The 15,827-nt window shown below is 34.9% G+C and overlaps 1 protein-coding gene across 3 annotated transcripts in view; it reads right to left on the reverse strand.

Moving 5' to 3' along the window:
* The window catches only part of ANGPT1 (angiopoietin 1), a 452,838-nt gene that overhangs the window by 13,151 nt on the left and 423,860 nt on the right, over positions 1-15,827 (reverse strand). For all 3 annotated transcript variants that reach the window (XM_073229962.1, XM_073229961.1, XM_037010915.2), the window contains one exon: positions 628-758. In XM_073229962.1, coding sequence (XP_073086063.1) covers positions 628-758 — 131 coding nt within the window. The remainder of the gene's footprint in view (positions 1-627; positions 759-15,827) is intronic.

The following is a 15,827-nucleotide window of genomic DNA, read 5'->3' on the forward strand; positions in this document are numbered from 1 at the left end:
TACAGATATGCCAGAACCAGATTAACAATTTCACTGTGACACAATCAGAAGGATGAAAAAATATTGCACAAATACAAAATACTCAAAATGAAAAAGGTACATTTACTCAGTGATTACAATATTATTTAATGATCTTCTATACCGGATTGAATGTCTTATAGAGGTAAATACCATATAATCAAAGCCCTGGTATAACTGGTCCAAACTGTATGACTTCGTTGTTCTATTTCAATAGAATGGTCAATGAACTCTGCTACACAGTTGCAAAAAATTTTGTAAGATATTTTTTTTTTTCTGTACGCTGAACTCTCAAATTGTTGTTTATTCCACTATGGGTATCATCACAATTACTTAGAAGGTAGAATAAGTGGGATTTTATGAGGCTCAAGAATTCCTTCTGAACTAAGCTTAGCATACCCCCGCACAGATGTTGGAGGAAGAGGCAAACTTCTAAATGTGCTAGCAATGTTTTGCACAAGAACATAAGGTGAATCAGTGGGCAGAATAAGCAAGTGGAACTTGCTTTCAAGTTTTGTAACGAGAGATCATAGTCCTTTCTCACAGGTAGGAAACCTCAGTCCTCAAACCAATGAAACATAACTTAGAGAAAGGCCCCACAGGACTTACCTCCTGTTAGCATGAGGGCACATTTGCACATGCAGTTGTCATTATCAGCATCTTTCGTGCTGAAATCAGCCCCATGTAAGATCAGGCTGCTCTGTTTTCCTGCTGTCCCAGTATGTCCTTTTAAATACAACCTGAAGTTAAATAAAAACAAAACAAAAACAAAAATATAAGCCATTCAACAGAATAACAGAACCCAGAAGACCAGTTTGTTGAACATTTGCCTTTTTCATCATTTTCTCCTCTTTCTAAACTTATTTCATCATTTTCTCCTTCCCAACAAACTACTGTAAGACCCAAGTTCTCTGGACTGAAAGGAAAGAAGGAAGGAGGGAGGAAGGGAAGAAAGAGGTAGAAAGGGAGGAAGGTGGTGAGGAAGAAAAGAAGGAAGGTAAGAAAGACTTCAAATTACAGATAGGTAAAATTCTCTAGGCTTCTGTGCTTAGTGTTTATTTCCCTATGCATATTCAAACTCATGTGGTTCTTTGATAATGTGGGATCCACAAAAGGAAATGAGTTTATTTTATTGCATTAATCTCTAAACAAAAAATGCCTTGTACAGTGTCCGTAAGCATATCACTATGCTAATAATGAATATTGATGATGTGCTAAACATTATTATTAATGGCATTACAAATACAATTCTCACTGATTGAGGACTTGTTTTGTGTCAAGTTCTCTGCTATATTCTTTCCAGCTGTGATTTAAGTTGTATATTAAATATGTGATCCAGCCATCAATATCCCAATTTTGCATATCAAAGCTTAGAGAGGCTAAGTAAGTTGGAGAGGCTTAGCTGTATTTGACTTTAAAATTCAAGTCTGTGATCATTATACTTTCCATTGAACAAATATTTGTTGAGCACATACTATATACCAAAAACTGCTCTAAGCACTTAAGATATTTCAGCAAAGAAAACAGACAAAATGCCAGGGGCTTGCATTCTAGTGCTATCCCTAACATTAAATTCAAAATCCCAACTGTTTAACCTCAAATACATGATTCCTCAAAGAACCTACCTTACTCTGTAGAAACATTTCTTATATAAAATTTGTATTAACCCAGATCAGGCATCCTCCAAAAACTGTACATATCTGGTCATGTGTGAAAAAAGCCTTTTCACTAGGCCTAAGAAATTGTTTTTTCAGCTAGCATCTTAGATTACACTTTGCAGACTGTCCAAGGAGAATACTGGTCTAGAATTTTAAAAACTAGTGTACAAATCCCAATAGTTGCCTAACATCGTTCCCTGACATCTGTTCAATTCTTATTGATCCTACATGCTACCTTCATGCCCAGTGGGCATGCAGAGCACATGCAAACTTGTGGGCATGCGGAACACATGCAAACTTGATGAGGTTGTTACTGCTTCCTCAGGACACAGAATAGCTAAACTAGGGTTGGCCATAATATCAGCTTGATACTCAAGGTCTTTCTTCTCTGGTTGAGACTGCACCCCTCTCTCTACCTAATACTGTTCCTCCATTCTCATTCAACAGAATTACCTAGGAATATTCCCTTCACATCCATATATGTTAACATTCTCTGCCTGAGCCTTATTTATGAATCCCATCCATCCACAGTATAGTTAATAAGTGATTATAGTTTATGAGTGAGACACTTCCAGGACCTAGGCCAGCTCTGAACAAAATTTTGCATATTATTAAATAGAAATAGTAAAGATCAATTAATATTTGCACTTACATATTCATATATATACACACACACATATATATATATATATTTGACTTGTACTGGCATTTAAGAATATATATATATACCCCATTATTATTTTGTGAGGTTGATATTTTTAGCAAATAACAGTACTGTTGTACGCTTGTGCCAAGATATTTTACAAATATTCAACAGAGATCTTTGAGACTGAGAAAAATATGTAATTAAATCCTACTCAGGTTTTGTTATTTTTCAACAATTAATAGAATCTGTAGTTAATAGCAGGCTGAAGAAACTTCTAATGCTGAATCACATATAAGCTTATATTTTTAAACTCTGAGAGGCAGGCTAAAAGTCACTGGTGATGCAAAATTGTACACATTTTAAAGTGTAGATTCAAAGTTTAGGTTGTAGACAGCCCATGTGACGGTGAGTTCACCAGGGGAAAGAAAGGGGGAGTTACCAATGGGAGTCCTGGGGCATGTTACATGGGTGCATCCATCACCTTCAAGGTCTGGCCTGAAGTTTTAATTTGATTACCTTCTTGGCCTCTCAGATAGACACACTTGCAACATTAAAGGAGACCTCTATCAGTTCCTCATTTACAGTCACAATAGGAACACTGTGGGGTCTCCTTAGAGAAAGTTTCACACAGAAAGCCAAATTAAAACCAGAAAGTTGCTTGTTTGGTAAAAAACAGAATCAGTCAGGGGAAGAAGATGAGTGATTCCAAAATTAAGTAGCTGTAACTTTGCTGGCCGGAAATCTTCACTAGGTAAGTTTAGCCCACAGGTGCTTTGGATGAATGATGCCAGTTCCAACTCTTGGCTTCTTGTATTATTTGTGATGACATTCCTTCAGTTCAATACCATTTTCCTCCTGGTAACTTTAATCTCATTAATGTGGATAGACTTTCCAGGATACAATGATGTTTTACACTTTCTTTTGCAGGTAATTCAGCACAAATGTTGAGTTGATAGTAAGTGAGTGACTGCTATGGGCTAGACATAGTTTATACTTTATCTTTTCACATAAGGGTTATACCTTGAGCTTCATGGTTTCTTTGTGTTATCAAGGCAACAGGAATGCATAATCATAAATTTGGGAAGTTTAGAGAAGAAAAAAATATAAATTAACCCAAATCTCATCGCTGAATATGACTACTCTTGACATTATGGCTCATATACATTTAGTCTTTTCCTTATTTTTCCCACTCTAAATAGAAAATATTATTTATTTTTAAGTATACATGTAGTATCTGATCATATTCTTTTTTTTCTCACTTATGTGCTTGAGGAGACATGTGCACTAATGTTTATGGTGAAAACAGGAATAACCATATAAACATCAATAGGAAAATATCAGAATTGCGGTTTAATCAGCAAATGTAAAAGTTAACAACAGTAAGAATGAGTGAACTATGCCTCATACATCAGGGATAAGTCACCTACACATAATCCCGAGTCATAGTAGAATCCATGCACATATATTCACCATACAGGAAGGTTAAAAACAGGTGAAACTAAATAGTATGTGGTTTGGGCATATATACACTTATTGAAAAATCTTTAGAGAAACTCAAAGGAATAGTAAACAAAAGTTACAGGATGGAGTACAGCATGGAGAATATCATTAATGACTCCATAACATCCCACCACTCTGACAGACAGCGACCACAATGGAGGAGGTGAGGACACGGCCACATGGGTGAATGCTGAACCACTGTGTTGCTTGTGAAACTGTCATAAGACTGTATGTACATCAACGATACCCCAACAAAAAAAAAGAAGAAAAAAACATGGTGAAAGATGTAATATTTATTACAGGATGCCATCTGAATAGCCAGTCCTTTTGGAAGCCTTTCGTTCTTAGATTGGGATTAACCATCACGGTCTGATGAATTGCATCAATAATGTCATGATGGCAAGGCAGGTAAAGAGACTGAAATATGAGATTTCCCTTTCTCTAGTTGAAAAGAAATCTCATTAGGCAATATTGTTGAAAACTATATTGGCATATGAAAATTGGCATTTCATCTAATTTTTGGCATTAAACTAAATTTGAAACTCCTAAAGAAAAACAGAGATAGTTAATCTTTTCTTTTTTAATTTTTTATTAAGGTATCATTGATACACACTCTCATGAAGGTTTCATATGAAAAAACAATATGGTTACTACACATCCACCCATACCACCCATACCCCAGTGCAGTCAATGTCCACCAGAGCAGCAAGATGCCACAGATTCACTATTTGCCTTCTTTGTGATACACTATTATCCCGTGATACCCCACACCATGTGTACTAAACATAATACCCCTCAATTCCCTTCTCCCTCCCTCCCCCCTGCCCTCGCACACCCCTCCCCTTTGGAAACCACTGGTCCCTTCTTGGAGTCTGTGAGTCTGCTGCTATTTTGTTCCTTTAGTTTTGCTTCATTGTTATACTCCACAATGAGGGAAATCCTTTGGCACTTGTCTTTCTCTGCCTAGCTTATTTCACTGAGCAAAGTAACCTCCAGCTCCATCAATGTTGTTGCAAATGATAGGATTTGTTTCTTTCTTATGGCTGAATAGTATTCCATTGTGTATATGTACCACCTCTTCTTTATCCATTAATCTACTGATGGACACTTAGGTTGCTTCCATATCTTGGCTATTGTAAAAAGTGCTGCAATAAACATTGGGGTGCATATGTCTTTTTGAATCTGAGAAGTTGTATTCTTTGGTTAAATTACAAAGAGTGGGATTCCTGGGTCTAATGGTATTTCTATTTTGAGTTTTTTGAGGAACCTCTATATTGCTTGAACTAGCTTACATTCCCACCAGCAGTGTAGGAGGGTTCCCCTTTCTCCTCATCCTTGCCAGCATTTGTTGTTCTTAGTCTTTTCAATGCTGGCCATCCTTACTGGTGAGAGGTGATAACTCATTGTGGTTTTAATTTGCATTTCCCTGATGATTAGTGATGTGGAGCATCTTTTAATGTGTCTGTTGGCCATCTGAATTTCTTCTTTGGAGAACTGTCTCTTCATGTCCTCTGCCCATTTGTTAATCGGGTTATTTGCCTTTTGGGTGTTGAGGCATGTGAGTTCTTTAAACATTTTGGATGTTAACCCCTTCTCAGACATGTCATTTACAAATATATTCTCCCATACTGTAGGATGCCTTTTTGTTCTGTTGATGGTGTCCTTTGATGTACAGAAACTTTTTAGTTTGATGTAGTCCCATGAGTTAATTTTTGCTTTTGTTTCCCTTGCTCAAGGAGATGCATTCAAGAAGTAGTTGCTCATGCTTATTTTCAGGAGATTTTTGTCTATGTTGTCTTCTAAGAGTTTTATGGTTTTATGACTTATATTCAGGTCTTTGATCCATTTCAAGTTTACTTTTGTGTATGGGGTTAAACAGTAATCCAGTTTCATTCTTTTACATGTAGCTGTCCAGTTTTGCGAACACCAGTTGTTGAAGAGGCTGTCATTTCCCCATTGTATGTCCATGGCTCCTTTACCATATATTAATTGACCATATATGGTTGAGATTATATCTGGGCTCTCTAGTCTGTTCCATTGGTCTATGGGTGTTCTTGTGCCAGTACCAAATTGTCTGATTACTGTGGCTTTGTAGTAGAGCTTGAAGTTGGGGAGCATAATCCCCCCAACTTTATTCTTCCTTCTCAGGATTGCTTTGGCAATCCGGGGTCTTTTGTGGTTCTGTATGAATTTTAGAACAATTTTCTCTAGTTTGTTGAAGAATGCTGTTGGTATTTTGATAGGAATTGCATTGAATCTGTAGATTGCTTTAGACAGGATGGTCATTTTGACAATATTAATTCTTCCTATCCATGAGCACAGGATGTGTTTCCATTTATTGGTATCTTCTTTAATTTCTCTCATGAGTGTCTTATAGTTGTCAGAGTATAGTTCTTTTAGCTGATCACATTCTTAAAAAATTTTTGAACAACACATGTAAAGATTTTGACCACAGGCCCATCTCATCTACCTCTGTAGAAGTAATCTTTATGTCAGATTTATATTCTTCAAAACAGTCTCTCCTCACATATAAATAGACATGAAAATGGAATCATACTTTACATGTTTCTTTATAACCTACTTTCATATATAATTTTCTGACCATTTTTCCATGCCATTACATATTTTTCTTTAAAATCATTTGGTAGGTATTGTATGATTATATTATCAGTTCTCACAAGCTTAAGGGTTCCTTCATGTATCTCTAAATATGTATGCAAGTACATATGTTAGGTTAGAATAAAATACAGAATAAACATCTACAGTGTTTTCCTGTCCTTCATCTCTATGGACCTCATCAACAATGTATACTAGGGTCTGTGAGTAAAAGAGACATCTTCCAGATTTATTTAACCAGATGTTTTGAAGGTCAGTCTTCTAGTTCTGGCAACTCTTTTCTGGATTATTACAGAAGTCTTAAAACTGGTTTCACTGTCTTGTGTCTTATTCCTTCTTTTTCCCCCTAAAATCCATGTTCCATGTGGCTCATTCAAAAACATGTGTCTTATCACTCCTCTTGTCTGGTTAAAATCCCTAAGCTGTTCCCCAACTCATGAAAGATAAATTCCAAATTCCTTAATGAAGCTTAGAAGGACTTTGAAGATCTAGTCCTTATTTACTTTCTCTCATACCACCCCCAATTCTACCCCCTCCTCCCATCCTTTGTACAATTTCTGCACATGTACATTATGCTCCAGACTTATAAATCACTCATTCCCTGAAAGCAAAACACTCTCATTTCTCTGTACATTTGTGTGTGCTGTCCCCTACTCATGGAATGCCTTTTCCTAGAAAGCCTTCCCAGCTGCTGAACGTCTACTCAATTTTTAAGATTCATTAGGAGTATAACCTCACAGAACATCAGACAGATACCTTTACAATGAAATTTTACTGCACTGTATCTTAATTGTCATTTCACTTGTCTTCACCTATAATAAACAGTGAGCTCCCTGAGGTATAAGCTATGTCTCAGAGAATCTGGAACAGTGTCTGATACAGATGAGGGGCTCAATGTTCAATGAATAAATGAATGACAGATGTGAAGGAATGATGAATGCAATTAATTTTCAGTAGGCTGAATGCAGGAAGTAAATCCAAACCAAAGATCAATAACCTTACTAACTAAAGTATTCCTGGGTCTATGTTTTCAGAGGGGTAACTTCTGCATCACAGATAGGTACTCAAGATCCCACTTTCTTGCCAACCAACTCAAATAATTTAAGCACACACACATGCTTGCACACACACACACACACACACACACACGTAACACCCTACTTGATCCAAGATATGAAAACATGTTTGTTATATTATGAAGTTAGAGCAAAGGAAGAAAGACTATGTCTTAATTCATAGTAGTTTTTATGTGTTACTGAATGACTTATTTATATTGTGTGCAAAGTCAAATTATATCAAAGAATGAAATCAAAATAAAAACATGATTAAGGTAAATCCTTGAGCTAAAATTATTTTGAAAAAAAAGAAAAAAAAGAAAAAGCCTAATAAGGTATAAAATATTTCCTTAAGGCCCTGCCAGATTAGGAATCTTTTAAACAAGCAGAAGTGGAAGAATCCCAAGACGGTGCAAGGTGAACACTGCAGAATAGGCATACCGATTACAATGATCTAAAAGTACAAGTGCAGAGTTGGGTGGGTGAAATGGGTAAAGGTGATCAAAAGGTACAAACTTCCAGTTATAAAATAAACAATTAAGTCCTGGGGATATAATGTACAACATGGTGACTACAGTTAGTAATACTATATTGCATTATTTGAAAGTTGCTAATAAAAATTGTTAACTGTGTATGGTGATGCATATTAACTAGATTAATTGCAGTGATCTTTTTACAATATATTTTATATATTAAATCATTATGTTGTACAACTGAAACTAATATAATGTTATGTATCATTATATCTCAATTAAAAAATGAATGAAAGTAGCAAAGACCAATATTTTGAGGAACAGTGGATTTTTCACTGCATAAAACTCAGTAGAAGTTGTAATTTATATGTCACAGGGTAGCAACTTATGCTTTACTGAAAAAAAGGTACCCCATGAAACTGGAAAATACAGATGGTTTTTCATAAAAATAATTTTCCTTAACATTATTTTAAGTAGTTTATAAGTGAGGACAACGATGCTTCTGTGGAATCCCACAAGGATTCTGGGAGCAACTGTGTTGTCAAAGATAGTTCCTCTGCAGTTAAGAGGCTCATTCATTCTTAGCAACTATTTAGTTAGAATAACAACTATTGGCCCAATGCCAATAACCATAGCTGGTTATTTGATATAGGCAAACCAAGGGCTGGCCATTCACTGATGCCAAGTATTTTTTCTGATTAGATAAGAAAATTTATTTGAATTGAGGTTCAAACAAAATATTTAGGTGGTTCCTTTTTAACAGTGTCTCCACTATTTTCTAAGGTCTTTATGTATAATTAACTATTCATGGCTTTCTTTGTTCTGCTAATGAAACTTCACTTCACAAAACAAAAGTCAATATATAGAACGGCCAAAACTGGCTCTTCATTTGACTGTGGTGAAAGGACATTAGAAAGTGAGAATCATTAGAGATAATACTTCCCCTAAAAAAACTCTATGGGAATCCTGGATATTTATTTCTTGTGTTCTGCCAGTGTAGATGTGGCCTGCATGAAGGATGATGTGTTAGAGATAAAAAAAACAAACATTATTCCAGAGCAAAGTCTTTGCTTAAGGACAGAAATATGGAAGATGCCAAAACAAAACAAAAACCCACCCCAAAACTCCAAGGAATATGATTAGATGTGACCAAAAAGGCAGCCACAAAGTAAAATCATGGTATTCATCCTTTTAAAACCATTTTTCCTAAGTAAAGGGGAAAAACCATTTATAAATAACATTTGGTCAATGATTATGAAGAAAATCAACATTATGATCTTTTAAATTAGCATCTTAAGGCAAAATGAAACATACACTTTGAAACTGATCATGATTCTCCAGTCAGTCTTGGTGAAAATATGTTACCCTTTTTCTTTTATTTGTAGGAATTTCAATAACTAGAAAGACTAAATCATGTTTCCTAATGAGTGTAGAATGATCGTTCTATCATGGAAGAACAGGTTTCAAAATACTCCCATGTATCATATAAGTGATTCTGTAACTTGCCTTTCTTTAAAATAGGCAGCTGAATGTCATACATTCCAGTTTTTTAGTAATTTTGTCTACCTAAAAGATTGCCATACTTCTTTATCTTTACATCTTCACTGTATTCAGGAGGGCAAGAGTCTCTTTCATTACCCAAGACAGTGGGAGTTGTATGTATGACAAATTGAAGTTTGGTCCTGGCTCTTTTAAACAGCAGACAGACTCTCAGATATCTGAACTTTAAGGTCTTACAGACTGACAAGCCGAGCAGATTTTTACTTTGGCTCTGAGCTCTCTCCCTGTCACCATATGGAACTAGTTTGTCTTTCTTACAATCACTTGAAGAAAATGCAAAATGACCCCCATGGTTCTTTTTCAAAGCCTGGTAGCAATGACTCAATCTGACAGAATTTCCCAACGCTGCTGTGTCCTGGTTGCAGTTCCAGGGCTTTCGGGGCTTTAATGATCCTTCCCTGCAACTCTTACTCTATCAGAAGGGTTGGGCACCACCTGAAAGAGGGGTATCAGACCATGTATTTTAGCACTGAATTTAAATGATACATGTGGCACCTTTTCTGAAAATAAAGACAATATTTCCCCTTGCCAATCTGTATATAGAGAAACAGTGTTTGCCCTACTGTAGTCTTCTAGCAACATTAGGTATTGCTTTGGTGTTATGAAGACATCACTAGGAGGTATACAAATAACTTGTATTGTAGGAAAAAGGGTAAGGGACAACTCAGGAGATGCTAAACTGCTCAAACAGTTTAGTAGGAGAGATTAGCTTTGGAGGCTATGGAAGACATGAACTTTAAGAGAAGGACGAGGAGAGTATTTTCAATAAAAAAGTGATATTCATGGCACAACTAATTTTTGGGTTATCTAACATCAGAAAAAGATAAGAAAGAAAGGGGACTCCAACAGTCATTTGAGTGTGTTGGGAGCATCAAGGGAAAAGCAGACAAATAAACTTACTTAGATACAAAGCATTTAAGACAGATTTTTCTTTCTTTTCTTTTTTTTTTTTTTAGTATTTGAAGCTGAAAGTCTATATTTTCATAAAATGCCCTTTTTGTTTGTACAGTGGAAATTACTAAGACAAGAAGCCTTGAGATAAAGGGAAGAATATAAATTTATCTTATCATAAGATAAGCCCTATATTAGACTTTGCTGATACAGTAAAATTATTCATAGCTAAATATTTTTTTTCAAAATAATGCCTTTATGATGAAGATTTTATTCTCATTAGCTCAGAATAGTCCAAGTGTACCCTGTGCAGATAAATGACCAGAGCTTTACTGAATGGACACTTTCTCCCTATCTTCCAGAGCCCAAAATCAATCATACTTCAGACACTCAATTATTCTCTCCTTTCTCTTCTAGACTGATATTACGCGGATAAACTGCTTCTCTTGTGGTACATCTCATTTTGCCTATCATAGTGTTATCATTTATATATGTGCCTTTCCTTCCTCACGCTGTAAGCTCCTAATGAGGAGTATTCATGTCCTAGCAATCTTTGTAAACTCCATATACTGTATACATAACAGGCTTTTGATAAATATTTATTGAGTCAAATATGAATTAAGAGTTCCAACTTTATAATTTAAGTTTTATTCTTCTCAAGAGATGGTTTATATATACTAACATTTTAACTCTATAATTATGTTTGATAATTCAATCCCCATTGGCATTTTTTTTCTGATTTGAAATTTGTCCAATATTAATGACTTAATGGTCTGCTCAAATCATAGTGGCACATAGCTAAAATAAGGTGGAATTAGTTTGTGGCTTCCAGCAGACATTTAAAGACATAGCCTATGGAAAAGACAATTAAAATAAGTACAAAAAGTCTGTATAAGAAATGGGATCATCAAGTTTTACAAAGGGACCTATATCTGTACATCCATTCTATTATATAATTCCCAATGGAACTTAGGCATTGTTTTAAAAATCTTTTTCAAAAGCCTTGTTATATCTTCTCTGTTAGAAGACAAAGGGTTTGCTTTCCAATGCTGCATCTTAGTACTGTGATCTCTGTTGGGGCAGGCTCTATTAAGTTTGTAGTTACATGAAACTCTTTCACATACTGGAGATATATTCTGTTACTCCACTCTCCATAAGTGAATAGAATTATTTATTTGCAAGAGTCTGTCAATGAGTATGTAAGAAAATGATGGGAAAACATATGAAGCAAAGTCAGTGCATGTATGAAAAAATGAGCAAATATATGCCTATGACAGACAGTTATATGACAATGACCTATATCCATAGCTACTTCAAAAGAAAAAAAGGGTGAGCTGGGCGATTACAAGACCTAATAATGTACAGTTTGACTAACCAAGAATTAATAATATGATAGAGATTTATAGATGCCTAAAAAGACAAATATCAAGCAAATATAGGTGGTTTGGTACAAGATAAGTATGAATGAAAGAAATAACTGATAAAAGAGTCACTAATCCAAACTCTTCCTTCTTTCTTTTCTCTCTCCATTCCCCACCCCCCCAAAAAAATAACTAAAACATTAGCTTCTTAAGAGTAAGACTCTTCATGTACACTTGTGTTTCGAGAGGTAATACAAGCAGAGTTTAGAGCTTAATTGTTAGGGTCTGCAACCTAGCTCTCTTATTCTTTCTGATCTTCAGTTGCCCCATCTTTGCTGACCCTCAGTAAAATGGCTCTAGTAATAGTAATGAAAATGGCTTTAATATTGTTGTGAAAATTAAAAGTCCTTAAAAAGAGAGTAACATGCAGAGTACATGATAAATATTAATAAACATGAATCAGAGAAACAAAACTTCCCTAATAACAGTAAAATATACAACAGCCTGGTAAATATGAGTTACAGGAGCAACTAAGTATAAATTAAACAAATACCAATATATATGACATTGATGACATACATAGCCATGCTGAGAATGACAAAAACAATGAGATAAAGATTCAGCTAATTTAAGACATGCACGTAGGCAATAATCTGGAGGAATTAAGGATGAAAAAGGTCCTATTTATTCAAATCCATAATGCCTCATTTTCTTTAAAAGTTTTTCTCATTTTATATATAGCAAGCAGAATACTAAATACAAAGAACAAGACACCAAAGAGCTGCTTTGCTGACTACATAGTTTAAGGTCTACATTATTTTGAACCCAGATGCCTGAATAATGATCCTTTAATTCAAATGTTTATTCCTTAATAAATTAAAATTCCAGTCTTTTGAGAATCCTGTTTCTCTTACCATATAATAGGGTGCTTTATTGGCTGAGTCCAGCACATGTTTTTTTCCTTTCTTTAACCATAATTGATAGTGGGAAAAAAATCACCCATGCCAGTCTACCCTTTAATTCTCATCTCTACTTCCTGCAAGCTTTCTTTATCACATTCAATCTTTCTTAATTGGTGCCACTTGTTCTCAGATGGAATTGGATCACTGGGAATCACCAGAACTTGTGTATATTAATCTAGCCATTATGCTAAGAAGTAGGTTATCTTATTTGCTTCTCAAACCTCAGATTCCCTGAGGTAGGTATGTTATTTATCTTTGAACATGTTTAGTGGAAAATGTTCAAGTGTGAAAAATGCTTGAGATAACAAGGGTCATGGGAATCTGTGCTGTGATTAAGGAAGATAAATTTTCAGAGTTATAGAAAATATCAGCCCAAATAATAAGAAACTTTAGAAAATCCAGTTTCACTTATTCTCTGATTCTGTTATGGTTGTTTTATATGTATTAGCTTTTATTATACATCATACATTTTACACTAATTATTCATCTAAGTTTTGGCAATATACATTTTAGTGCTTCTCTCTTGACTTACAAATATTAATATAATGTAGAACTTCAATAAAAATTTGTTTATTAACCACTCAGTTCTTTTCAAGCTCTTGACACTAGGAGCATGTATACCAGTGACTTCTGTTTCAAAATCCCAGCAAAATATAGTTTTTAGTGTTTCTCAATGACATGAAGATTTCTATGTTCAAAACTCATAATAAATTCTTCCTTCAAAGAGAACTCACATACTGTTATCTCTGAGTTCTTTGCACAGTGCTGAGAGAGTGCTCTATTCTGTTCATTTAAAAAAAAATGATTTTAAATGAAATCTGTGACAATGAATCCACACTTCCCAAAGTTCAGAAATACACACTGTGGTGATTCTGTTTTTAGTTCTAAATAAAATAAAGTTCTTCCAGTATTTCTTCCCATTTCTAAGAATGCATAAAAAATATTGAATGCTATAATGAATTATGTGGCACTAAGACCCCTGTAAAAAATACAAGCAGTCCCTTAAACATATTTCAATTCCCTTGGCGTCATGCAAGGCTGATAGAGTAGCTGAGAGTGGCTCACCCACCACATTCTCTGCTGGTGAGTTTTTGGAGACCAAGCCAGTGGCCATCTCAGAGAGTTTATGGGTTTGTTTTTTTACCAAAATTTAAGTCAGGACCTTGTAAAACTTGTGATTGAAATTGGTGATTTTTTTATTATAAATAAATTCAAGGGAGGTAAAGTTCGCTTTCATATTTATTTCTGTTTAAAGAGCAGCAAAATACTTTCTTTCCAGCATCCCCTAGGGGAAGACAGAGAGAGAGGAAAGAGTGAGTGGAATGTTGAAAACCATTGAGAGGCACTATCTGAAGTTTTTTGCAAAGAGGAAATACTTCTCCTTGTTGTACTTGGACAATGTGTTGCTCTAAGTTTTGCGAGTAAGGTTCCAGTGTGCATAAGCAGATTCTTCCGTTGACTAAAATCATCAGTATGCTTATTTTTCTCTACAATTAATGTAAGATAGAGTCCAAACTCCTCATCATGGTATCTGGTGCTCCATATTGTGTAGCACAGTACATTTGAGATAACTTGTTAATCTCTAACTAAGGCAAGCTCTCTCCCACTTCTGGGTCTTTGTACACATTGCTCCTTCTGGCTGGAGTTTCAAGACCTTTCTTTTTCTGCCACCATCCTACACACTAGCTCCATCAACATTTACTCAAATTTCACAAATCCGCAAGGGTTTCCTCTATGAAGTCTTTCCTGGTGCCTTTCAGTCTCCTCCAGTGTACCCCATCCATCCTCAAAACCAGCTGAATTGATCACTTTTCTTTAATACTCAACTATAAGCTAATTCCAGAGATTCTTACTCAGATACTGTGAGTGTAGAGCTCAATCACACATAACTGTTAGCAAAATTTTGTATTTTTTCACTTATTCTTGGAAGAAGATCCAAAGCTCCATCAAATTTTTTAAAAGGTCTGCGATTCCTTGATCAAAAAACAAAACAAAAACCAAACAGGCTAAAACATACTGCAGCTGAAACTTGTTTTATGCCAACTATCCCATGCCTTCTTCCTTCTCTTAAACTATTAGCCCCACAGACCCACAAGCATGGTGTCTCATTTTAGTGCCATTCAAGTGTTATTTCTGCATCAGTGTCACCTGGGTGTACTTGTAGGACTGAGATGTCTAGGTCCTATCCCAGCATCAGAATCTCTGGATGTTGAACCTGGAAATCTACACTTCAAATAAACATTCTTTGACTATATGCATAAAGTGTGGACACAACTGAATAGTACCAGGTAAATAATAATAAAAATAATAATAATAAATAATTAATATTTTAGCATTATTATTATTATCAGCATAATCTAGGTTAGAGGATGTCAAAGAAGCAATCAACATTCAGATGTAGTTCTGCTATGAATAAAAGGTGTGTTTTTATAAATAGGTATACAAACTATTCACTTGATCTTTAATAACATCTATTTTTAAAGCCTTTTTCATTAAAATAACTATTTCATAACAATGATATAAATTAAATCTTCTATATATCAGGCATACCTTATTTTATTGGACTTCACTTTACTGTGCTTTGCAGATATTGCATTTTTTACAAATTGAAGGTTTGTGGCAACCCTGTGTTGAGCAAGTCTATCATGCCATTTCCTAACAGTGTTTGCTAACTTATCCCTGTGTTTCATTTTGGTAATCCTCACAATATTTCAAACTTCTCCATTATCATATTTGTTATGGTGATCTGTGATCAGTGATTACACTGAGAACTCTGATGATGGTTAGCATTTTTTAGCATAAGTATTTTAAATGTACATTTTTTTAGACATAATACTATTGCATACTTAATAGACTATGGTAGAGTGTAAACATAACTTTTATGTGCACTGAGAAACCAAAAATTCAGCTGACTCACTTTATTGTGATATTCACTTTATTGTGGTGATCTGGAACTGAACCCTCAATATCTTCAAAGTATGCCTATATTTCTAGTCTGTGTATATATACATATATGTATATATATATACATATATACATATATATATAAATATATAATACAATTAACTAAATCCTGTACTTTTTCTT

The sequence above is a fragment of the Manis javanica genome, chromosome 2, assembly GCF_040802235.1.
Source record: "Manis javanica isolate MJ-LG chromosome 2, MJ_LKY, whole genome shotgun sequence".
Taxonomy (NCBI): Eukaryota; Metazoa; Chordata; class Mammalia; order Pholidota; family Manidae; genus Manis; species Manis javanica.